The sequence below is a fragment of the Aythya fuligula genome, chromosome 26 (assembly GCF_009819795.1).
Source record: "Aythya fuligula isolate bAytFul2 chromosome 26, bAytFul2.pri, whole genome shotgun sequence".
NCBI classification, from domain to species: domain Eukaryota; kingdom Metazoa; phylum Chordata; class Aves; order Anseriformes; family Anatidae; genus Aythya; species Aythya fuligula.
Genome location: NC_045584.1, coordinates 3,994,487 through 4,020,284, shown reverse-complemented (window position 1 = coordinate 4,020,284; position 25,798 = coordinate 3,994,487). Strand labels below are relative to the sequence as shown.

At 52.5% G+C, this 25,798-nt stretch overlaps 1 protein-coding gene across 2 annotated transcripts in view; it reads left to right on the top strand.

Annotated features, from left to right (window-relative positions):
* MARCHF2 (membrane associated ring-CH-type finger 2) overlaps positions 1-25,407 on the top strand; it is a 34,533-nt gene extending 9,126 nt beyond the window's left edge. For both annotated transcript variants that reach the window (XM_032203786.1, XM_032203787.1), the window contains exons 2-5: positions 2,960-3,165; positions 6,428-6,623; positions 19,516-19,725; positions 22,282-25,407. In XM_032203786.1, the coding sequence (XP_032059677.1) occupies positions 2,990-3,165; positions 6,428-6,623; positions 19,516-19,725; positions 22,282-22,440 (741 nt within the window). In that variant the 5' untranslated portion in view covers positions 2,960-2,989 and the 3' untranslated portion in view covers positions 22,441-25,407. The remainder of the gene's footprint in view (positions 1-2,959; positions 3,166-6,427; positions 6,624-19,515; positions 19,726-22,281) is intronic.
* Positions 25,408-25,798: the final 391 nt, after the last annotated feature.

Here is a 25,798-nt window from a genome sequence, read left to right as displayed (position 1 = left end):
TTATTGTTTTTGTTTTTTAATAATGCGAATAAGAAATACATCTCCAAGGAGTAGGCTCAGAAATCACAGCTGCCCAGAAAAAGCCGTGTGTGGTTCAAACCAGCTGTTTGGTACTTCATCCCGGCTGTGTTTTTGGGGTTTCTGCTCAGAGGTTGGGTTTGGATTCGGTGAGCTGTTGACAGTTGTGAGAGGAGGCTGCGTGGTGATGAGCTGAAGCCTTCAGGGAGCCAGGAAAGGGACTGGCTTGGCTGTACACCGTGGTTCATGTGCAGCTGGGTATGGAATTGGAAATGGAGCACACCGCAGATGTTATCTTTGGATTTCAGTGACTTCCCCGCTAACTGTATCCATGAAAATCTCGCTGCTTTTCCTTTGTGTTTGCTGAATGACATGAGTCAGTTGCATATTAAAGCGGTGAGTTCAGGCTCCACCCTGGGACGGACCCCGACAAGGAAATGCCAAATAACTTGTAATCGAAAACCACGCGCTTCCTGATAGACTGCGGGGTGGCAATTCCCCCGCACCCCGAGCGGGGCTGCCAGGGCAAGGACACGGGGCTGCCTGTAGCTGTCAGATGCGGAGCACAAAGAGCCTCAGTATAAATACTCCCAGGACACAGGGAGTGAGAGCAGTTTTATTCCAATACACAAAATGGGCCTTTTTTCCTCTGGACTTAAAAATAAACAAGATTTTGGCTGAACAAATGGAACCAACCTTTTTATTAAAAGCATATATCTTCTCATGTCTGCTTCAGTCAGAGGCTTTTAAAACTGAAAGAACTCCTTAACTTGCAAAACAGCTGACTTAAGTCATTCCAATAGCATTTATCATCTTACTTTTTGCTCTTTAGAGTTGGAGCAGCTTTTTATTTTTGCCTTTTTTTTTCTTAAAAAAAAAAAAAGGAAAGCAATAAGAAAAGTGGCATTAACTCTGCATGCTCCTTGCGCAGAAGGACGGAGATGCTGAGCTGAGGCCATGCTGGACCCGTTCAGTTCATTTCAAAGCTGATGGAAAGATCTCTGGTCGTTTCAGTGGGGATTGACCTGCCCATGAGCTCGAGCCTATTCCTGTCCCAGTGCAGAGGAAGGGTTTGAAGATGGTTATCCAGAACAGCTGTGATAAATTAGAAGCTTTTCTATTACAAATCAGAAAACGTTCTGTGACTTGGGTGGATGCTGCTGAAGCGTTGGGTGCTGAGACACCAGAGAAGTGCTCCTCCTCCCCTCTTGAACGTGCTCACCCTGAAGGGAGCCATTTGGGCAGGTGAAGCTTTTGGTTGTGAAAGAATTGCTTAATTTACAAGAGGTGAAAAAACACCGGTGCTTACCCAAATCCGTGTTTTCAGGGCTCCAACGATCATGTTCTCGTACTGGCTTTTTGTTTTCTTCCTCTGTAGTCTGGCCAAGCCTCCAACCAGGAACAAGCCCTTATTTTCTTTAGCTATTTTAGTTTGATTTAGGCTTAGCTGAACCCGACAAAACTGCAGTTTCGTGGGAATGTTTGACTCCTGTTGTGCACAGAGATCTTGAGACAAAAAGGCATTTCCTCAGATGCGATGGCGAAGGTTTGTTTGTGTGCTTCCACCTCTGCGAGGCAGAGACTGAAGATTCCCTCTCACATCCCCCCATCTTCCCTAAATTAAACGAGCCTAATTCTTATAATATTTTTTTCTTGGTAAGGTGGTTTTTGAGACCTTTTTTCCTTTATTCGTTGCTTTCATTTGAGCTTTGTTTAGTGGTTTGTTTCTCTCTTGAAAGCCAGCCACCAGCATGAGACACTTCAGCAGCGATCCTCGTGGTGCTGGTGCTCAGGGATTGCTGTGCATGCCTTACGTAAGGCGGTCCTGTTTACAGACACAAGGATTTTGGTCTTTTCCAGCAGTATGATATTGTTGGCTAACGTCCAGCCTGTGACTAATTGTAACCCCAGCTTTTTATTTCTGTGCAACCACCTCTGAGGGACCAGGCTAAGGGAGGTGGTGGGAAATGTCAGCTCTTTTTCTGAAGCTGCAAAGCACATCTGTCTTCAGGGTTGAGATAACCCTGCTGGGGAGGAACGCGGCTCTTCCTGGCAGCCTGAGCAAGCTGCTGCCCTCCCTCGAAGGCAGAAAGCTCTCCTGGGTGCGTGGGGCTCTGCGCTTATCTGAGCCAGCTCCTGTTTTGTCACCTTGGGCTCTTTCTCTGCACCTCCTCCCTCATTCTTGCATTTGCTGCTTGTTCCTCATGCTCTCTGCTGGGTAAGTCCCTGAGGTGCCAGAAGCGTGGCTGGGTGCCTTCGCTGTTTGCACAGGCTGGCGGAAAGGCTGTTGTAAAAGTCACGCCTGGCCTGAGGCTTCGAGAGGGAGAGGAGCAAAGCTGCGCCCTGCTGCCCTCGGTGAAGACCTGCAGCGCTTCTGGGTGGCTCACGCCTGCACACTCGCTGTGGGGACGTGGAAGTGGAGGCGCCTGTGTTTCTGTAAAGGAATAAAAAATGGAAAAACAGAATTTTTTGGATTTGGTGGCTTCGATGAGCTCAGAAAGCACCTGGGTGCAGCTGGAGAGAAGGGCCCTGCAGAGCTGTTCGGTGCCGCGGGTCGGCGAAACACGACGGCTCCACAGGGCCTGGGCCTACGTTTTGGGTCTGGCTGTGGCCAACCCAACCTGGCCCCAGTGGGCTTCTGGTGCCTGCCCTACATCGGCCAGTTCCGTCGGAAAGGCCTCATCAGGTTCAAGGCTGTGTGCCTGCAGCTCTCGCTGGGAGGGGCGGATTTGCAATGCTGAGGCGAACCAACAGAAGTAGGACACTTGGAGCCTCAATTTAATGTCCAGGCGGCCTCGCATGACACATCAGAGGGGACAGAGGCTGAGCAAACCCTTCAGTTGATGGGGCCTGGTGGCGCCCGTGATGGCGAGGGGCTGGGGTGGGGGGCCTGCAGCAGGCACTGGGGTGCTGGGCGCTCACGGCGCTGCTGTCCCTTCAGGTCCCCGGGGCAGAAGGACCTGGAGCTGCGATGACGACGGGCGACTGCTGCCACCTCCCCGGCTCCCTCTGCGACTGCCCGGGCAGCGCCGCCCTCTCCAAGTCGGTGGAGGACTCCGACATCGGGCGCCCGCAGTACGTCACGCAGGTCACCGCCAAGGACGGCCGCCTCCTCTCCACCGTCATCAAGGCGCTGGGCGCACAGAGGTAAGGCCGTGCCGGTAGTCGGGGCTCGTGCTGATCGCATCCGTGTTTTGTTTTGTTTTCCCCATTTTTCACAGCTCTCAGGGTGGAGGGGGGCGGCGAAGTCTTGTGAAGTTCTTGGTGAGGGGCTTCGCCAGCGGTACCGAGCGTGACTGCTGGTCGTGGAGACGATTTGAGGGCTGAAAACGGAGCAAAGCCCCTTTCCCAAATGGGCTTAGCATAAAGGCACGGGGTCGGTTTTGCAGCCCTGGGGAGAGGAGGGTGTTTGTGTTGCAGGAACTGCAGCACCCGGCTATTGCTGGAGGGGCCGGGTGGCACCTCCAGTTGCTCAAATTCTTCTTTCCCTGACTTCTCATCGTGTATTTTGAGCAGCTTCCGGAACGGAGGACATTTGGCAGCATTATTCAGCCCAGCTAGTAACATCGGTCACATTTTGTGTTTAAATCCTATCTGAACAGCTGTTACTTTTTTTTTTTTTTTTTCAATGAAGTCAGCCAAACGTTGATGAGGTGTGAAAGTGGTGACTGCAAACGTGGGAGAGGGAGGTGGGAAGGCTGGATGTGAGCTGAGGAGAGAGAATTGCTCTGTCCAGCAAACCTGAGGCAGGGCATTAGAAATGCCAGGGGAGGTCACATTGCCCTCTGACAGCAGAGAGCAGTTGTGCCTGCCCTTAAACCCCATGGAGGTGGGGAGATCAGGTGGGGAACTGCCTGAGGTGACAGGTTTAAAAGAAAAACAAACAAGATTTGTCGTGGGGGCATCCACGTGGCCCAGCAGCCCATGCAGTTTGGCAGTGGCTGTTTCCAGCCTCTTCCCTGCCACAAGTACTTCACCGAGCCCGAAGGAGCCGCAGGATTTGGCTTGTCTGTGACGTGTCTGAGCTGAGGGCACGTGAGACCAAACCTGCCTGAAACACCTGAGCGCAAGCCTTGGTTACTGGAAGGACGTGAGGTGAAAGAGAAGCAGGAATCCAAACAGGAAGGTGGAAGGCACCGTGCTTGGAGAATACAAAACCTCCTCGGCAGCAGACATCGAAGTCCTGCGAGTGAAACAAGGCCAGGAGCAGCGTGGCTGCACGGACAGCCCGAGTTGGTGACAATTGGTGACAGGCCGAGTTGGTGACAAGGTCTCTCCAGGCTGCTGGGAAGCTGCCCCTGAGGGGGAATTGTGCAGGAGCGGGGCCAGGCCCCTTCCCCCTCCAGACAGGGAGGAAGGAAAATGGAGTCTGATAACAAATACATTATTTTTTTCTCGCACTGTCAGCGAATTTTTTCCTCCTGGGTTGTTTATTGGTAGCCAAGGTTATATTAATGCTCTGGAAATATGAAACTTCTCAAACAGGAAGAGAAGGGATGAAATGTCTTACAGATGCTTTTCTTAGGAAATAACAGATGCGTGAGAGCACCCGAGGCCTGGGGGTTTTGTTGGTCAGTCACTAAGGCTTTACAGCAGCAGTGCTCGGAGGATCTCCAACTAAACCCGTGTGGAAGGGCCCTTTGGAGGGTGTCTGGGCCAGCCTCCCCTCAGAGCAAGGCCAACTTCAAAGTGGGGTCAGGCTACTCAGAGCCATGTCCAGCGCAGTTCCCAGTGCCTCTGGGGATGGAGTTTCCAGCACCTCCCCTGTGGTGGGGATTATTTCTGCTGAAGAAGTCTCTTGAATAAAAGGCATTTAACAACTAGGAGACTGGGGTGGGTGGTGTTTGGCAGAGAGAAGGGGGTGGCACAGGGGTATGCATGAGGAGGAGGGCTCAGGGCACCGGAGGAAGGATCTTGCTGGCTCACAGAGGGTGTGCTCACACCTCTGTGGTGCACCTCCAGGAGAGGAGCCTTGCTTCTGCTTTGCTGAGCTGAGGTGCACTTTTCATGCTGGCCCTTCTCAGCCCTTCGTGTCCCCCCGATGTGCTTCCCCATGGGCTCCTTTCCTGTGCGCTGTGCTCCCAGATCTGTTCCTTTCTCACCCTGTCTCCCGCTCCCAAATCCGTGTGGCTGTGGATAGAGGAGAAAGGTGGTGTTGGGTGAGAGATGCTTGGAAGGCAGGAAAGGGAGATAGCAGCGAATGACCAGCTCTCGTGGTTCAGCAAGGGTAGGGCTGGGTTGGGCCTCTGTTGTCCAGCGTTTTATTCCTGAATGCTAAGGAGATGTGTGGAGTTGTGGAGACCAGTGGACTCTGAAGTCTAAAGCCATCACAGGTTTTCCAGGGAGCCCAAGACATCGTCATGGGGCTGGCAGATGTGGCACGGGGCTTCCAGGAAACCTGTGCTTTTGGAGGCCAGCCAGGATGTCCTTGCAGCTAAAATGGCTCCAGCTGCCTAATTTAAGGCAACCAAACCTTACTGGAAGTGACCACAGGCTAGAACAATAGGTGCAGTTCAGTGTGAAACGATGCAGCTGAAGGACACCCATCCCGGATTTGCGTGTGTGCTCAGGGGTTCAGAGGAAGGAGACCTGAGGCACGTGGCAGCAATGTGCAAGCTCCAGCAGAGAACAGAAAAGCAAATAAACTGCTGGGAATTAGGAATCGACAAAGGACAGAACATAGTCACTGCAAAAATCCCTGCTGTGCACGGATCCTGAAAACCGTATGGCTCTGGTCCCTGCAGCTTTAAAAGGATGCTTTAGAAACGCAAAAGGTACAGGGAAGGGTAGCGAAGGCAATCCGAGAGGTGGGTGTGTTTCTGAGATGTGATTGAATAGACTGGGACTCCTCATGAAAGACATGACCGGGCAGGGTATGGCACAGGTCTGTAAATCTGAGGGGCGTGGAAAACCCTTTTTTTTTTTTTTTTTTTTTTTTTTTTTTTTTTTACAGGACAAGAACTGGAGGGTAGTACACAACCTAGCTTGTAAAGCATTTCTGGTACTACGAGGTCCCAAGAGAGCAGACTGAGAGCACAGTCAAAGGATTTGGGTTTGTGGGTTGAGGCCTCGAGCCAAGAGGGGTGAGAAGTGGTGGCTGTTGGAGCACCGAGGTGTTCCCAAAAGGGTCTAGGTGGTTGGGGGCATGCAGTGCTCTCTGACTGGGGGTCGTCAGGCGTTGCTTTGGGCCTCTGGACTTGTGTCAGCACTTCGGGGCCAGTCTTGGGGCCGGTGTCAGCCCCTGCCCAGCGCTAGTGGAGCTGCAGCTGGGGCTGTGGGTGCTGCCACCCAGGGGTGCTGCGTGTGCACCCTCCTGGGGCCCGGTGGGGTCTCCCCCTGATCTCTGGATGTGGCCATGTCGTTGTGTCTGCTCTGACCGTGATTTCGTTCTGTTTGTCTGCCTCTTTAGTGACGGTCCCATCTGTCGAATCTGTCACGAAGGTGGAAATGGGGAGGGACTGCTTTCCCCGTGTGACTGCACAGGAACACTGGGCACCGTGCACAAGAGCTGCCTGGAAAAATGGTTATCCTCCTCCAACACAAGTTACTGTGAGCTCTGCCACACAGAATTTGTTGTAGAGAGAAGACCGAGACCTTTGACAGAGGTACTGCTTTCTGCCTGCTTCACTCTATTTCCTTACCGTTTGATGAAAAATGAACTGATTTGCCCTGCTGCCCCTGTGGTTCTGTCTCCTCCTCCTTGCAGTACTACTCACAAAGAACTATTTGTGCAGAGGGATCGAGTCTTTTATCAGACAAGTGACGTAGCTGTGAAAATGCAGTAGCAATGTTTGGGGCAGCCCTTATCTGTGAAGCCCCCCTTGCGCTACCGACAGCGGGCTGTTGAGCTGCAGAAAGCAATGCAGCAGTAGAGATGCTTCAATGCCTGAGCATCCAAACGCAGAGGTCACCACTCAACCCCCTGAAATATGAAGCTGTCAGAAATATGAGTCTTTTTTCCTGTTGGCTTTTATCTTATCTCCGTCTTACATTAGTGCAGCTCTCTCGCATGTGACTTCCTCGTCATGTTCTGCTCTGGAAAGTGAGATGTGGCGATTGCTGGCACTGTTCGTAAAGGACCCACACTCCTTGAGTAACGCTGATGTGTGCTTGAAAGCATTTGTCTGGCTCCTTCCTGCTGACCTGAGGTGTCCTGAGTAGCTCTGTCACTGTCCCGTGCTCCCTAAAGCCAGAGCAGGCAGGACGTGGCCCAGCCAGCCCTTACTCCTCTCCGCATTGCCCTAGGGGGATCTGGCTTTGGATGGGTCATCAGCCTTCTGGAGATGGATGGCACGGTCCAGGCTGCAGTTGGTGTTTTGTTGTGCTTATATGTGCTTTGTGGTGTTTGTGTGTGTGTTTTCTTTTTTTTTTTTTTTCTTTTTTTTAATCACAGTACTCTCTTCCTTCCCCCTATCTAGGTGGTCTGCTGTGCTCCCCTGTAAGACTTCCTTTCTCCCCCAGGGATTGCAGTAGCTGCCTGCAGCGAGGCCCCTTGCACGCGAGGAACAAGGGCAGCTGGGCCAGGCCATCCTCTGTCCTCAGAATTCAGGTGCAGGTCCCCAAAGAGGAATGAGTAAATGAGTGCCTTACAGCCCCAGAGGGGCTTGTTTCAGAAGGCCGTTTATTCTAAGTAAGCTTGAGAGGTGCTGGCAGCTGAGCAGTTGATGTAGATACAGCTGGTGTTCCTCAGGGTGCTGCAGGACCAGGTAGAAGGTGACGTAGGTGTGACTGAGATGCAGCCTGGAAGAGCAAAGTGAGCTCCTGTGCTCCTCACTATTCGGATCCTGTTCTCTGCCCGTGCCTGCATGCTGCTGGGCTGGGCTGGGCGCTCATCAGAGGCCACGAGGTGCCTCTCTGGCAGGGTTTGGACATAGCTCTGGGTTCTGTTTCCAAAGCTGCTTTTCCTGTTCATCATTTCAAACTGTTGCGAAGCCGTGCTGCTGCTCAGTCATCAGCGAGGCCACGGGAGGAGGGCTGTGAGCTGAGTCCCAACAGCGGGCTCCTTACCTGCCAGCGACTGGAGATTTGTCGGTGCCTGCCACCAGAAGTGCGTGAGGTTAATGCTGGTTTCTGACTGTGACTGCTCGTAGCCCACTCTGTCTTTCCCCCTGCTCCATCATCCAGACTAAAACTGAGTCACCACTGCAACGGTGAATTGCTTTTCCTGGTCCCATTTTTATCTGGTCCCATTCCCATTAATTCCAGAGGAATGATGTTCCCATCCCACCTCTCTCTCGAAGCCGTGCTCTCCTTCCCACGTTTTTATCTCCTCTGGGTGCCTGGAGAGCTGGCAGGGCAAAAGTCCCCCCTGGCTGGAGAAGCATTCGATCTGCATTTTGCAAAACCGACGCTCGGTTTTAATGATGACTGCTGAGTGGCTCGCTGACTGTCATTGACAGGGCAGCCCCATGCAGGAGGTGGCTTTAGACCACGGTGCTAAACTGAATCATGTCTTTAGAAAAGCAATTTGTGAAAGAGCATTACAGTGGTTAGGACTGGCTGAGCCTTATCACTTTGCTCCCAGCTGCTGAAACACATAGAACGGCTCTTTGACCAAAACCTTTGAAATGACTGTTTCAGAGGTTGAAAACCAATGCTTTAGAGCACTTGGGAAGGGCCAAAACATTTGGGAAGGGCCGTATCTGGGCCTTGAGGACGTGCTGCAGGCAAGCCCAGTACCAGTGAGCTGGTTTGGGCTTACACCGGCCAAAATTTCGAGTGCGGGTTTCAGATGTTTTAGCTTAAGAGCTAGTAAAGTATTCAGGGCCAGAAACAAACATGTGGAAGTGCATTTAGACATAGTTCACAGATGCTGTAGCACCTCATAACTAGTACAGGCTTGGAAAACTGCACATTTGAATAAAAGGCAAAAGAGAGGTGTGTGCTGGAGGAGTTTCTCCTCTGCCACTGACCTCTGTGCCCTCGGCAGGCAGAGGAGTGAGCTGTGATGGTGCCAGCAGCGCCCGCGGGTCCACCGAGCCCCAGGCTGGGTGAAGAGGTTTTAATTCCTCTTGAAACCTGCGATCAGTCCCTGCAAGCTGTGACCAGCGAGCACTGTGCAAGGAGCATGAGGCAGTGAGCGCTGAGCGCACGGCGAGGCAGCATTTCGTGATCGTAATGCAAGAGAAACGCCGCCGGCTACAGGCAGGAACAGAGCCTCCAGCCACTCCTGACCGCTCGACAGCTGCCAAAGGGGTTGAGAAGACGAGGATTTGTTACTTCTCAGACCTGGGGAGAGTCAGGGAGCGCAGAGGAGGGGACGATCTGCCCTGCTGTGCTGGGGAGCAGGTTGTGTGGGGTGCCCTGAGCGCCTCGGGGGCTCGGAGGCTGGCTGAGAAGTCGCCCGTTACCTGCCTGAGGGCGATCCCTGCCCTGAGCAGAGCCCAACTGCAGCTTGCCATCATCATACGACCCCCAGGCCAGTCCCTGGCCTGTGGTTTGTTGGCACCGAGCTTTTTCTCTGACTCACAGAGCAGCTGTAGCCCGCTTTAATTAATCTGGAGGTGGCAGCCTGCTCCAGAACTTCCCAAAATTGCTCACCTGGCTGGCAAGACCTCATATTTTGGCTGTACCACACTGTACAACACAAACGCACTGATCCCTGCCCCTGGAGCCCAGGGAAATTGCCCTGCAGTGCAGTTTCTGTTTTATTTATTTATTTTTTTTTCCTCTTCATGCAGAGCCCTTCTGAAACAGCCCGTAACCGCTCTGCCCGTTTGCCAACACTTCCCATTAATACCCTCCGTCTGCAGCCTGGCGTAACCTCATCCCCTTGGCAGCTTGGACTGAAACTCGTCACCAAATCATTTTGGGAAGTTTCAGCCCCAAATTGTTCATCTGGTTCTCAGAAGAGGGCCCGGGAAAGAGGCCGCTTAGTCACTCCCAAATGACACGCTTCCCTCCGTCGCCTTATCTGAGCGATTCTCCCCTCCCGGCTGATGTTGCTGGGGGGTAGGGAGCGTTTTGAAACTTTCGGGGAAGTGATGCTGGCGTGTGAGCGTGGGCAGCAGCTGTGCTGAGAACCTGCTGCTCCCTGAGTGAAACTGGAGGGCACGTGCCAAGGAGCACCCCTGTCACGCTGTGAGAGCCTCAGCCCTGGGACGGACGGAGAGCTTGGAGTCTCCAGCCCTGGAGCAAAGCTTCCCCTGGGGTCTGCCCCGTCCCTGCTGCTCACCAAGCCCCCGCCGTGGTTCTCAGGGCTCTGGCCCAGCCCTGGGCATCTTGTGGGGCTGCTGTGGGCCTGAGCTGGGCCCTGGGTGCTGGGAAAGTGGCTGCGTGCTCAGGCGAGGAGCTGGTGATGGGAAAGGGACGGTCCCGCGTGGCCGAGCAAGTGAAGCCTCTACTTTGCATGGTAAAAGGCTGGGAAGTCAAAGCAGGGATTGCTGAGCAGAGGATAAATGGGGTGCAGAGCAGGGCTGGGGGGAGAGCTGGTCTGAAGGGCTCTCAGGAGGGAGCCCCAGCTGACTGGGGGCTGGAGGAAGCATTGTAGCGAAAGCTGTGGGGAGGCTGCACGGCTGAGTCGAAATGCTTCTGCAGAAGCTGCAGGAAGTTCTTGGAAGTCAGGAAAAGCCACAATCAAAGTTGCCTTAGCTTTTAATTCAGTTCTCTGGTAAGCCTGCGTTGCAGTGTGGTCTCTGTGTGGTCGCAGGCTGCGCTTTCCAGGATCAGCACGGGGGCAGAAGATGCACACTGGCCAACTTTGTTTGTCCCGCTGTGTTGAGCCATGAGCTCTTCTGTCCCTGCTCTCAAGACAATTATTTATTTCCCCGTGGGCTTCTTTGGGGCACTTGTTGCTGTGACAGCTGAGCACTTCACAACCAGTAATTTAATTTTGCAGCCTCCTTTTGAGAAGAAGGATGGCAACTTTGCGCAGCGTGGATTAAAGATAATTTTTTAATAGAATCAGATTTTTATTTTCTTTAACTAGCCATTTATTTATGTTGTAGGCTGTTCAATCTTAAAATAGTAACAGTGTTTGCTGCCAGCATGCCTGGTCTCTCCTCCAGCAGTGGGGGACTTGTCAGAGCCCTGAGCCAGCTCTGGCAGCCATGGGCTGGCCCGTGGGTGCGGGGAGGAAACCTCCTGCAGTTCAGCCTCATTCAGTTATTTTTTAACTAAGAAGCTAGTGGAAAGCTGAAAAAAGCACAGAAGACTTTTGTTGACTGCTCTGCTGTCAGACTACGGGGCTGAATGCTTTTTTGGGAGCACGTGTGAGGCGCTGTGAGTAAAGATGGGGAGTCGATCAGCAGCCCTGGGTGCGTAGGAAGGGTGGGCAGCCAGCAGTGCAGGGTGCTGCCAGCTGGTGCCTGTGCTGCACGGGGCTGGGGCAGCTCCTGCTTGGCTCTTTGAAACCCCCTCTGGCACGAGAGGGTTGCAGAGCAGGGTTGTCATATGAGGAGCATGTCCCCAGCAGGCAATGAGACTGCAGAGCCTTGGAGAGAGACGGCTTGCCAGTACTTAGCATCCCCGCGTTAACGTTAATTTGATGTGCATCTGTGTGTCTGCAGGGAAGTGACCTAAATCTGTGAGGCTAGCGAGCGTGGCCGACACGGGTGTGAAGTCTGGAGTAGGCTGCTGTGTGTGCTTCTTGGAAGGCTTCAGCAGCAGGGGTTCCGGTGAAGCATTCAAACTGCAAGTTGCAGTGCATGCAGCTTTCCTGGAACAGGTAGTTTCTGCTTTTTTTTTTTTTTTCAGAGGTTAGACACAGAAAGGAGCCATCTTCTGAAGATACCCATATCTCTGGTGTCCAGAGCGTTTTGGAAGGAGGAGCACAGCCCTTTGGAAGCGTAGCACTGCTTCATTCTAAACAGCTTTCCCTCAGGCCATGGATGGTCACGCAATCCTCCAGGCAAGGTTGGGTTTATTTGCCCTAGCTTTGTCCACCTTAAATTTGCCTCAGCCCCATTTTATTCTTTAGAATCCCATAGTCTCTGGAGAGAAGGAAATGCCTCTTGTGACCAGTTCATTCCTACCTCCTTAGAAACCTAGGTTAGGGTGGGTCAGCTTGTCTGGAGGTGCCTGGCTTTTTCTGGCTCTAGACAGAGCCAAGAGAAGTGCTGTTTCAGGCAGCTGGTTGTACAGGGGTATATGTCCCACCTCGTAGCATTCTCCTTTTCACATAAACCCCTTTCTTTGGTTTGCAGTTCAATCCATCACAATCCAGTTCTCTCTTGCAAGGTGCTGTCTCTGCTGAAGATTTTGTCCTCTAGGATTTGGGGCAGGACTGCATGGATTGGGGTATTTGGTACTGGATCTGATGCATCATGCATTTCTAGAAAGCATCATCGAAGGTGATGCTGTGGCTTTGTTTCTGTGGCCACAAGCAAGTGCTGCCCTTCTGCACGTCTCCTGGTTGGTCCCTGTTCCTGAGCCCTTCTGGCCTGATTTTGTTTTCAGACTGTTCCCTCTTTGTTTTCTCCGATTATCAGCAGAAGTATTTCCTTTCCGTGGATTCTTTGCCATGTGTATTTTGCCGTGGCACTGACCCTCGGGTCCCATCTCTCATCTCCCCGTGCTGCCTCCTCAGCCTCATCCCTTCTGCTGGACAACCCTGTGTGCACGGCGAGCTCTTTGCATGGAAATGGCCGGGGCTGGCAGCTCGGGGAGGTGTCGGAGCAGCAGCCGTTTAATCCCAGCAACACGTCAGCCCGTGTGAAAGAGGAAGGATGCGTTTCTGTCCACACATCATTTAAGTCCCAGGGAGAGGAACAGGATGACAGGGCTCGGTTGCGAGTGGATGTGTGTTTTTGGTGCTGGGGCCAAAGCTCTGGCTTTGCTAAAATTACCGGGATGTTGAAAGCCAACGTATCCTGGTAGCAAAAGCTAATGAGTGTTATGCATGACTTCTTCATAATGCCTCTCTAAGCCTTTAATGCCATTGCTAAAGCAAAACTTATATGAGACAGCTCGCTAATTACAAAAAACACCTCTCTGGTGAATCAGCCAAGGACTGTTTCATATTGTCACCGCTGAGCAGCTTAACCACTCCCCATATTTCTGTCCTTGCAGGCAGGTCTCATGGTGGAGCCTCAAGAGAATTCCCCATCCATGTCTTCAGAGCTGGTGTTTTCCTGCAATGTGTGTGTCACTGTGCTTTATTTCAAAATGCCAGCGTTGGTAATATCTGCCTGTCCCTGTGCTTCTGCAAAACAGTTCTTTCCAAGTGTGTTATCCACCACGGGAGACTGACAAGTGTTTTTTTTGTTGCTGTTCCTACTGTTTGTGTTCTATTAGGCAATTTCGATTAAAGATGTTTGTTTTTCACTGATTGCTAATGCTTTTGGCTTGCTTAAGCTGGATGCTTTATATAGGTCAGTGAATTTTGTTTTGTCTCGTTTGGAAGTCGTGCTTTCCTTACACAACCGCTGTCTGCAAAGCTTGTTACACGTTCTCAGAGGCGTTTGTTGGAATGTGGGGTCATGCTGTAGCCCAGGACACCTCCGTGGGTCTGCCACGTGCAGTCTTTCTGCTCCTCTCACAAGTCTCCTGTAGCTGTGAGGTGCTGATGCAATATCTCCATTACAAGCAGGATGAGGTTTGCAGGGAGCAGTGGTGATGTTCCTATTTAGCCCTGCTTCTATAACTAGGAAAAGAAATTTTGCTTTTGGGCACGGTGCCCAGCGCAGCGGTCACTGCCCCTCCTCCAGTTCAGAGAAGTGAGATGTGACGTGAGCTCTCCCCACCCTTCCTCCAGCCTTATCTTCCTCACAGACAGGCTTTTTTCTTTGCTTTCCTCGAACTCCTCTGCTGAACTCACTGCACCGTTCTCCATCTCCTCCACGTTCCTCTGTCCCCTTCCCCAACTTGTTGCTGTGGTCTCTCTCCTTTCTCAGTGCAAGCTGATGTTAGACTCCAGCACCTAGTAAAAATAAAACAAATCACTTGCCTTCAGCTGAGTCTTGTTCCTCTCTCATGTTTTCCTTCATCTCTTTGCTTGCATGTGCTGTCTGGAGATGTTCTTTCCCAGCTCCTACCCTCGATCCTCTCGGTGTTTCTCAGTGCGCTCCCTGGCGTTGCTCTGCTGGACCCAGAGTGGCCTCTTTGAGGCCAAAACTAGGAATTTTCATCCTTGCTCTCCTGGCAGTTACCGGCACCAGCATCTTTCTTACATCTCTGCCTTCACTGCATCGTCCAGCCCTGTTTGTGCTCTGAGGATCCCTAGGAGCGGGGCTCCTCTGGGGTGCAGCTGCTGGCGGTGCCGTGATCCCATAGCTGTGCGTTTTGTGGCGTGGCATTTCCCGTGGTGGCAAACCACAGAAGCACACACTGGTGTGTAAGGAGGGGTCCTGGTGAGCTGCAGCTCTGCAGAATGGTTGCGTGGCCCTTTTCTCGAGGAGCGCTGAGGGCTGGAGTCGGTTCCTGTCCCGTGCGCTCCTGCAGTGCCGTGCGTGCCACTCCTGTTCCCTGCCCTGTGCTTCCCTGCAGCTGGAGCTGGGCTGAGGGTGTGGAGAAGGGGTTCTCAGGTCCCTCTCGAGAGAGATTCAGCTTTTGGAGGTTTGTGGAGCATCAGCAGTAGCTGGCTGTGCAGCAGGGAAAGGAGGCTGAGGAGGGTCAGCTGTTCCGTGGCACTTGACTGCCCTGCGTACAGGGCCGGGGGCATTTCTGGCCTCAGCTCCCTGACCTTTGGGTGCTCCATCAGAAAAGGTTCCTCGCCTTGGGAACAGGAGCAGGACCGTCCTGCTGGGCTGCACAGGTGGCTTGGTGACCTGTGAGGAGTTTCAGTTGTTAAACACGGACCTGCAGGGAAGGGATGGGACAGTCCCTCTGCTGGAGCTGTGGTTTTCGAATCAGCGCGATTCTCGGGGCAGGACAGCGCTGGTCGTGCTCCTGTGAATCCAGGTCATGCTTTTTGTTCCTGCCTGACGTAGCCACGCAGCAGGTCAGCGATGAAAGGAACAGGCACCCGAGCAGCCACAGGTTAATGGTGGTGGATGGGAAGGACACAGGATGTTTTGTACACAGGTGGCTTCGTGCAGCCAAATGTTTCCTGTTTGTGGTGGCAGCGATGGCTGGAACAGGCAGCAGGTTACTGCGGTTGTGACCGGTGCTCTCCGGAGCAGGTAGCCCAGCTGCAGGGCAGGGAGAGACCCGAGCACCCGCTGGGACACTCCTTAATCAGTCCATGCCCCTGCTCCTAGGTGGCAGGATGTCACCCAGCTCTCTGGGCTGGGCTGGACTGTCTGGAAGACTGCTCTGATGCACCGTGAGCTCTGCCGTTGGCTTCCAGAGCAGCTGCTGATACGCTGGTGCCTTTTTCTGTGTGCCCTCCTCCTCCTGCTTTCCATCACCTGGTGCTTAGTCTAGTTTCGTGGGCACTGGAGCACCCAAAAATCAGAGACTCATCATTGCACAGCCCCGCTGTGAGTCCAAGAATGATGCTCCGCTCCACAGCCCTGCTGATCCCAGTAGAAAAAAACAGCTGAGAAAGCCCCAGGATTGTGCTGGAGGACAAAAACATGTGTGTAGCAGGAGGACCTCTTGTCATGCAAGCAGGGTGCTTGTTCCTAGCGGGGTGTCCTGGCAGCCAGCTCATAGCCGAAGTGGGCAGAGCGGCCAGGTCAGGCTCTGCCTCCAGGCTCGCACTTGTTTGCAGCACGGAGGCAATTGGTTTTGGACTTGGCCTGGAAGAAGATCAAGTTGTGCTTTTGTTGCTTTCCCATGTTTACTTGACAGTTTTCCCTACAAAAATTGTTTAATCTGACCACTTTTTGGATTGTTTACAAGGTTTATTTTAAGTCCCATGTGCATTAAGCTGCTGCTATGCCAGAAACCCTGCGCCCTTAGGGTGCCTTATTGTATTCTTTTTTTTTTATTGTGTCAGTGCACATTGGCTGAGTAAATCAACTACATCAAAAGGAAATTAATTTGCTTCCTGCCTTTACATGTTTGGCTCCTGTCTTGGGGAGAAAGGGGGAGCTTCAAAGGTTACGAAGAATATAAATAGAGTAAGATTCAATAAAATACCAATTTGCCCTATTGTTACTCGTATTGTACAGGGGTCAGAAGTGACCCAAGCTGTCCTTGTTTACAGGGACAGGATGCTCTGGGACTGCTGCTAGAGGGCTCTCAGCCCAGGTCTGGACAATTCAGCATTCACCCTAGTGCCACGCAGCCCGGACGGGTGGGTGCAGAGCTTGGGGCTGCCCTTGCCCTGTGTGTAGGAGCAGTTTTGCCTTGCAGCTGAGCTGCCATCCGCCCTCGCTTCCTTCCAGGGCTGCTCAGGACCGTGTGTGTGGTCCTTATCTTCCCCTCGCAGCTCATCACCGCTAATCTCCTCTGCAGAGACACGCAGAGGGTGACTTGCAGGGCTGCCTCCCTTCTTCCAGCTCCTCCTGTCCAAACCACAGTTGTGGCTGCTCTTGAATTTCCTTCTGGCTGTCAGGCCAGCCAGTCCTACTCAGAGTGACTTTAAAAATGCTTTCAACTTGACCTTTCCTATTGCAGCATTGCTTGGTCTTTACCTCGTCTGTGCTCTTCAGTTCACTCTCCAGCTCCCCTCATTTTTGCTCTGTTTGGTCTCTCAGATGCTTCAGGTCACATCTCTGAATGAGCACCCTGCTTCCGTCAGTCCTGCCAGCTGAAATTCCTAGCCAGACTCTTACATGTCCTCTGGAACTCCTCCTGTCTCTCCTCTGGCCTCATCCAGCTTGGTGTCCCACCGCAGACATCTGCAGAGCACGCTGCCACCACAGCCCTGAGCGCTGCAGCTCTGCTGCTGCCTCTTGCCCGGATCTGCCATCTCTCCCTTCTCCTTCCCATCTCAATGAGAGGCGTCTGCAGTTCTCAGCCTGCCTTTGCTGCTCTGCCACATCCTACTGGACATCCCTCATGCCAGATTTTCTCCTTATTTAACTCTGCACCAACCCGTGGTTATCCTTCCGTGCTCCCCTTGCGGGTCAATGTTGCTTGCCTGTCCCTGGATCTCTTGTGGATATTCCTTTCCCTGCTCTGACTGCCTTTTTGGTCACGTTCTCCAGTTTTGTTTTGGTTTGATTTTGAGCAAAAAATCCTAAACAAGCCAAATAGTCCTGGTGCAGGAAACAGGGAAGGCTCCAGCAGCCCAGCTATACCAAACCCAAATGCACCGCAACAGCTCTGGGTATTGGTAGGAACGGCAGTCACTTGCTGTTCTAAAAAAAGGAAAGGAAAGGCTGAAAATAACATAATCCCAGGAAAACTAGAACAATTGCTGTTGTAAAAGTCAACTGTCTGAAAAGAATCCACACTTGGAAGCAAGTCAGGGCTCTTAGAAGTAGTGACAGCTTCGAGGTTGTCTGCAGAGGGAAACCTGCCTGCAGCAGAGCTGTGCTCTTTCTGCTACCTGCTCATTGGCGAGTGCTGCAAGAAAGAAGCACTTGCAAAACTCACAAAGCATCTTGATGACTGAGAGCAAGGTGCAGTCCCCATGATGGATCACTTAATGTGTGGGAGGAAGGCCACCAAGCCTGCAAACGGGAGGGAACCCAGCAGGATCAGCTCTGACGTAGTCCTGGCAGGTCTCTTCTGCCTGCCCGTCGTGTGGTGGCCAGTGAGAATGGAAAGGTTTGGGGGATTTTGCAGCTGTGGAGTTTTCAGCAGCTGTGACAGTGATCCTGAGACCCGGGAGAGAGCGGTGGGGGATCTTCCCCCCTGCACACCGAGTTCTGCCTCCCTCCTGACCTGACAGTCATGCTGATTTTTCTTTAGAAATAATCGACGCCTTTCTCTGGGAATTGGAATTTTTTACACCTGAAGACAAGGGTTTGGGCACAGATATTCCGTAAAAGAAAATGAGTTTACATCACCTTCTCCTTCAAGGGCCAGCCTGACTCTGCAGCCCCTTGGTTGCAGTCCCACTTTGCCTGCTCAGATGCAAAGCTTTCTGGTAGCTATTCGCTTCCTTTTTGCCTTTTTTTTTTCAACTCCTGGTTTCTTATTTGCTGCAGAGAGAGATTTTTTCCCTTCTGTCATCATCTCAGTGGACAGACCAGGTGCGTGGGTGTTTGTGTTCCCCACTCGGGTGGGCGCGGGGCTCCCCATGAGCAGCGTTGCTGCAGCTTGCTCAGGCCCCAGGGATGGCACCATGACCCTGAAGCTCTGCTTTCCCATAGCCCCTGCATCAATTCTAGAAGGGTTTGGAGTTGGAAGAGACCTTGAAGATCACCTTGTTCCAACCCCCCTGCCATGGGCCATGTTTCTCAAAGCCCCATCCAGCCTGGCCTTGAGCACCTCCAGGGATGGGGCACCCACAGCCTCTCTGGGCGGCCTGTGCCAGGGCCTCATCCAGCTAATTCCTCACCCACCGAGTGGTCCCTCTGTCAAATCCATGTCTCTTCAATTTATGAGACAAGGATATCATGGGGGACAGTGTCAAATGCTTTGCACAAGCCCAGGTAGATGATGTCTGCTGCTCTTCCCCCATCCACCAATTCTGTAACCCCCTTGTAGAAGGCCACCAGATTTGTCAGGCACAAACTGCCCTTAGTGAGGCCATGCTGGCTGTCACCAATCACCTCCTTATTTTTCATGCCCCTTAGCAGAGTTTCCAGGAGGATCTGCCCCATGATCTTGCCAGGCACAGAGGTGAGACTGACTGGCCTGTAGTTCCCCAGGTCTTCTTTTTTTCCCTTTTTAAAAATTGGGGTTTTATTTCCCCACTTGCAGTCAGTGGGAACTTCACTGGACTGTCACAGCTTCTCAAATATGATGGATCCTGGCTTAGCAGCTACATCTGCCGCTTCCCTCAGGACCCGCAGATGTATCTCATCAGGTCCTGTGGAGTTTTGCACCTTCAGGTTCCTTAGATGGCCTCACACCATCTACACTGGGCAGTTCATTGTCCCTGCCTTTGTCTTCTGGGGCCAAGGCCATGTGGCTGTAGCTCTTGTCGGTGAAGACTGGGGCAAAATAGTCATTGAGTACCTCAGCCTTCTCCATATTCTAGGTGACCAGGTCTCCCACGTCTTTCTGGATAGGGCCCACAATTTTCCCAGTCTTTTATCACCCATGTACCTATAGAATCCTTTCTTGTTGCCCTTGATGTCCCTGGCCAAAATTCATTGTAAAAGGGCTTTGGCTTTCCTAACGTGATCCCTGGCTGTACCGGACAGTGTCTCTATATCCCTCGAGGCTCTCTGTCCCTGCTTCCACTCTCTGCAGGTCTCCTGGTTCTGTTAGAGTTTGGCCAGGAGCTCCTTGTTCATCCATGCAGACCTCCCTCTGCCTGCTACCTGCTGCCTTCTCTTCCAGTGCGGAGCCCAGCCTGCTCGTGTGTTTTCTGCCATCCTCCCTCCCACGTATTCTTCAGCTGTCTCTTGCCTTTCCCTTGATGGTTATTAAAAATGTACTTGATGTGCTCTAGCCCTATTTTTATGATGGTTTATGTGAGTTAAGTGGATGCAGCGGGTACATATGGGCTGCAGAGAGCGTGTGAGAGCCTCCTGGTGCAGCAGTCCTGTTTCGCTAGCCCCCTGTGCGCCCTGCGTGCTGCTGATGCCCTTCTCACCTTCCTTCCCGCAGTGGCTGAAGGATCCTGGTCCCCGCAATGAGAAGAGGACCCTTTTCTGTGACATGGTGTGTTTCCTGTTCATTACTCCTCTGGCAGCAATCTCCGGCTGGCTGTGTCTTCGTGGAGCCCAGGATCATTTGCAGTTCAACAGCCGACTGGAGGCCATTGGACTCATAGCACTAACTATAGCACTTTTTACAATCTACGTCCTTTGGACGCTGGTAAGTGTGGAAGAGGGCTCTGCTCGCTGCTCCCGGGGGCCTTGTTCTTGTTCAAAATGTGAGGCTGAAGTCTTGGCTCACGCTGCTGCGGTGCAGCTGGCCCGCGCGACTCCCCTCGTGAGAAAAGCTTGGGCTCTTTCTCTTGAACGTCCATTTAATTATCTTTAAATGGAAGCTGTTAAAGTTGTCACTTAAAAAATGAGCTGTCTGGGAATGAGAAACCACTTCCTGGTGATCTCCTTTCCAGATTGACATGGGAGTCACGTTCCCCAGGGTGTAGTGTGCCCAGGCACAGGCGGGCCCAAGCGCGGCTGAGGCTGGGTGGGGAGGCCTGGAGCTGGCTGTTCCAGCTGCTGTGCCTGTTCCTATTTTCAAGAAAGAGCAGAAACACAATCTTGGCACCCGTGTGGTTTAGAGAAAAGTAAAATCTGGAAAATGTTTGGTCCCTTCAGAATCTGCCATCACATCCCTCCACGCTTTGTGGCCCACAGCTGAACAAATCCCTGCAAAAATATTTTAAAAGCATTGTTAGCATGGAAGGGTGTGTGCAAGGAATGCTCCAGCCCGGGGAGACCTCTGACTTCTCACACCAGATTTTCAGAATGGAACGAAGCTGAGGCCAGCCTGCCCTGGCCCACCACCGCTGCTTTACAGCTGCACTGCTGGGGCTGGAGGTGCTGGGGACCAGTGGGAACCTGCACTCGATGCTGCCTGGATGTTTAACTGCTCCGTGCTGGGAAAGGGCTTCCCGCAGATGCCTCGCTGTACTTCCTTCTGGACATGCTGAACTAGGCAGCCAGGAGCTTACAGCTTGGAGCAGGGCCAGAATAGCAGGAAAGCAAACACACATTGGTGGTGCAGCACGTATCTGTGAGCGCTCCCAGCTGGGCTCCTCCCTCTGTTCCCAGTTCAGTTCTTTCACGTTCTGTTATCAGGTGGGTTTTTGGGTTTGAATCTCATTTCAGCTCTCCTCCTCTCAGCCCTGCATGTGCTCAGTACCCTTCTCCAGCCACTTGCACTGTTTCGGGAAGGGAAGGGGTGCAGTCGCTGGGGGAGAAGCGGTGGGACCCCAGAAGATGGCAGTTCTGCAGTCAGTAAAAATGCCACAGCCCACCTGCCTGCCATCTGATGCTCTGATTTCTCAGAAGCAGAGCTTTCTCTGGGGTTAGGACATTCCTTGCAGCTAATCCCATGCAGATCCTGGTGCCAAGGAAGGGTGAGCTGGGGCTTCAGCCTTCCCTTTGGTGGGACACATGCTGCTGTCGAAACACACAGAGATAGCAATGCGCAGGGAGATGTGAAAGAAAAGCTCTGGCTGCATAAGGTTCACTTCTGTAGAAAGCCAAACTAAAATTGGAAACTTTAAGAGGAAGTGCTTCCGTCTTCTCTGTCCCGGGACTAGTCTGGTGCTGCCCCAAATCTGGAGGAAACGGAAAAATGTTTTCAGTGATATCATGCGTCATGACTCAAGTTGCTCTGCTTCTGCTGCACTTCCCACTTCCTTGAACAGGGAGGGATGTGAAGTGGAGCCCCTTTATTCAGCTTTACTGTACTCAGCTGCAGTTCCTCTGTGCCACTGCGGGCTGTGTGACACACAGGGCTGTTACACGGTCAGTGGTGATGTGCTGTAATCAGCGTGAGGATTGCAAGAGATGCCATGGCCGAGCTTGCAGCTCCTTCCTGTGGAGCAGGGTCTTTCCGTGAGGTTTGCATTACTTAGCTCCTCGTTTGCATGCTCTCTGAAGACTGCAAGATCCATTTGCTTCTTGTTTATAAGCAAACAACCTTATTCCCAGTTGTACCTCTACTGCAGGCAGAAGGGGAGCACAGATCAGTAGGCTGGATCACCCCAATGCTGTGGCGCAGCTCTGCCTCTCATAGCAGATGTCTCAGTCTCATACAAAAGCAATGGGAGTGCTGATGTTCCCTTGCCCGATCTGCTTCCTGGTGCTTCCTACTTGTCAGCAAAATGACACATTTCTTTTACAAAATGAGAAAGTTTGGTTCTGATGAGTGGCTGACTGGATTCAGTATTTAATTTTCTTTACCGCAATTTCTAGGAAAATAGACAGCAGGGAAATATATGCTGTTTTTATTCCTTCCTCGAAAAAATAAAATCATCTAGAAACATTTAATTTCAAAGCTAAGGAATTGGCAGGAGCTGTGAGAAAGTCTGTGGTGGGGTTTGTGATTGCAGAAGGGCACGGCAAGAGGCGCAGCCCATGCGGAAAGTGCAGCTCAAAGCTCCCCCTTGCAGGGCTGCTCTGAAACTGCAGGGCCAGCTGCTGCCCCTGGGCCAGGCTGCTGCAGGCACCTCCAGTCCCATCCAGCCCAGAAAGCTCCTTTGGCCGCGCCAAGCTTATACATTTAGCACGAATTAATTTATTCCTCATTAGAGGCTTGGGTGACGGAGTACCCTAAACCGTTTTGGGGTCAGGGCTGCGTCCCTCGTCAGGGGGGTGCTGGTGGGACAAAAACTGGGCAGAGCCTGCACGGGGTGGATGCTCTCCGTGTCTCCCCGGCCCTCCGCCTGTAACCAGCCTTGTTGCCCGCCAGGTCTCGTTCCGCTACCACTGCCAGCTGTACTCGGAGTGGCGAAGGACCAACCAGAAAGTCCGCCTGATGATCCCGGCCTCGCGGAGCCCTCACCCCGTGCCCCACTCCCTGCTCTCTGCCAAGCTCCTGAAGAAGACCGCGGACGAAACCACCGTCTGAGCCGTGGCTGCGCCCGCGGCCAGGGTGAGGGCGGCCCCCCCGGGGCCAGCAGAAGCAGAAGGGGCCGGGTCTCCCCCACACGCGTGCAGGGAGCGCAGCAGCCATGGAGGCACTAGGGAGCAGTCGTCCCACCCGAAGGGACTTCGCGGTCGGCATGTACTTCGTACGATGGCAAACACAGAGGATAAAGGTCTGTCGTGTGAAACGGCCCAAAAGAGCCAGATGGCGGAACACGCCTGTCTGCAGGGACACTTTGCTATAACTAAATACCGTACGTGGAAAATCTCTCACATATATATATATATCTATATATAATATTATTTTTTAATGGCCATGAATATTGTGTTTCAGTCCTTTTGTGTTGATGTTCTAAGCTTCAGTATAGAAGCTGGCAGCCTGATCTCATTCAGAGGTTAAATCTATGCCTTTTCTCTAAATGAGCGTATAAAGAACACTTTTCATTGACCGTTCTCGAAAGTCCCTTCTCCTTTGCACTAAATTGGTTTTGATAATATTGCAGCAGCCTTTCCCGTTACTCTTTGGTCTCTTTCGTGGTGTTTCTGTGCTTTCTAGAAAGTTATGTGTTTTTAATAATTATTACAATCCCAGAAGGAGTAAAATGACATAATACTGAATGGAGACATTTTGTATTGTAAAGTACTGTAATTTTGAGGATTTCAAAATAAGTTTCAAAAGCGGAAAATCTGTTCCTGTGCAGACGTGATCTCACAAAATGCTTTCCCTGCAGATCCTGGCTCATCCCCAGGACTCAGATGCGCTCAGCTCTTGGCTTGTCTGACAAAGGTAGATAGATGGAGGATCTGAGGGTGGGAAATGACGGCTCATCCTAGCTAAACCCACCGTTGCCTTTTGCTTTTAAAGGGTTCAGAAAGGCTCTTTCCCAACCCCAAAAGCTGAGAATAGGAGTCTCTGTTTTTGCTGACGTCCTTACACAATCTTGAGGCTGGACCTCTTGTAGTGTCAGTTATCCACATACCTTCCAGGGACAGGCCATGCTCTGCAGCTCTCGGCAGGACATCTCGGCTGTCTCTGTGCGCTTTATTTGCACATTCCTTGGCAGCAGAGGAGCTGCTGTCATTTGATTCATCCCTGAAATCGCTGCCTGCCCATTATGTGTCCTCTAGCAAAACACCCCAAGTTCACTGGTTCCCAGAGGCGTGCAGGCTCCGGGTCCCTTTCCTTGCAGGGCTGGCTTTCCTCCTCCTCCTTCATCCTCCTGCATTTCCAGCATGCCCAGCTCCCAAACCCCTCTGCCCCAGACTGGCCAATCTGCTGCAGGTCTCTAGCACATAGCAGAGTCTCTCCCTCTTCCTGAGCTTGGTGTTAGTCCGTGCCTCTCCAGCTCCTCGCTGCTGTGCCAGGCAATGCCTGTGTTTGGTGCTGTGCTCTCCCGAGCCCTGCTTGCAGAACAGACCGTAAGGATGCCAGCACTGGCACTGTTCTGCTGAGTGCAGCTGCTCAAGCATGAGACAGCTCCTGGTCCCGCAGCAGTGAGGGTAGAAAGCAGGGAGGAGGCAGGCTCCAAGGGTGTCTTTGCAGTGGGTGGTCACAGAGCATGTCCCTCAGTTCCTTTCCTGATCCCAAGTGGATCAGTTGATGCCCTGCAAGACTGAGGCCTGTAATTTCTTGAATTCGCAGCACCACGTGCTGTTCCTGCTTCCTTCTAGCTGCAAAGCTGGATATTTTTCCTTGCGTGCCCCTGTTCTTTGGTTGTTTGTGTTTTTGTTTTTGTTTTTTTTTGTTTTTCTTCTGCCTGACCCTAGGCTGGAAGTCCCTGGTGGACATGAGCAGCAGTGGCCAGTATCCTCTCTCCAAATAGGATTGCTCCAACCCCAGGGCTGGCTCTGTGTCTGCTTTCCTCCTTTTATCTCCTGTCCCATGGTTATTCATGCGGCTCAGTGGTACCCCAGCACATCCTGCAGCAACACCTGTGCAGCTGTGTACCTGGGCAGGTCTCTGCTCTGAGCACGAGGGCCTCGTTGGATCACGGGCTGAATGCTGTGGCACAGCCGGGCTGTGTGTCTCTGCTCCCCTCTCTCTGCTAGGCCCTGTCTGGCCTGTTCCCTTCTGCTGCTTACCCTGGGCACCTTCCCTGCCTTTCAGCTGTCACAAAGTGGGGGCTTGGCCCCTAGTGCTCTTGGAGGCTTGCAGTGAGGAGGCCTCTCCAGTCCAGCCTCAGCATCCTACAAGTGCTCGCTTTGAATCAGCTCGTGCAGAGGAACTGTTCCTGCTGCCCCCAGCTCCTGCCTGCTGCTCCCCCTGCGTGGAGGTTTGTCTGTGCACCGAGGCCATGCAGTGGGCCCTCTGCCCCCGGCTCTGCTGGCTGCACTGCGGGAAGGGAGCTGCAGATCCAACGCGGGTGCTGCCTCCTTTCCCTTGGCAGTGGGCACCGCAGCACCACCCTGCCTTGTCCTAGGTACCCCTGCACTCAGCCTGTCCTAACAAAACCCGTGTCACCGAGACATTCCCGCTGCAACAAAAATCTGGGGATTTGGTTTAACCTTCCCAGCCCTGGCTGCCTCCCAGGAGCTTTGTCTTCCAACGCATCTAGTTCTGGCAGGTATGTAAGGATGTGCACTCCCACACCACGTTCCCATAGTAAGGACTTAAAGGAGCCAGTGTTCCGGCTAGGAAACCCACTGTTGATCCAAATATGCAACTGTGAAAGCCAGAAGTCCCTGGCTGGGGCAGATGGGACCTGGCCCTGTGCTGCTGCACGGCCATGGCTTCACTCTGCTTCATTGTCTTTATTGTAGTTGCCGATAATTGGAGTTGTTGCATGTGCCCCTGCAAAACCCAATAGTGACTCTTTGAGTTCTTCTCCTCCTTCCCAGAGGAGATGTTCAGCTTGTGAATGTGGGAAATCAGTGTCTCTGACCCGCCACATTCCAGTGTCATGGGGAAACGGGCTGTGCAATTATGTAAATAAAAGTGAGACAAACTTTGGGCTGTTGTGTTGTTACTGGAGGAGACGGGAGGGCCCAGGCTATCTCTGTGATAACGAGCCATGTATGCTGCCTTCCCAGGGCAGCTTTCCTTAACTGCCTCCAGGAGAGCTGGCAGAAGGTTTTGTGTTGGAGCCGAAGATGGACAAATCCCAGGGCTTTTGTTTTGTTTGTGCACAGAAACTTGCTTCGTGTGAGCCAAGTGAGGTGAGTTCTGGGACAAGAGGCTCCTTACGGCCTCACCAGGATGGGCATGGGGCTGCACAGATCAGTCTTGGTGACCCTGCAATGCAGCCCCAGGGAGGCTCTGACTCTGCACTTTCTCTCTTTCCAAAAAAAAAACATCCATAACCCTAACCCTATGTATGACCCAAGAAAACATGTTCGTTGCC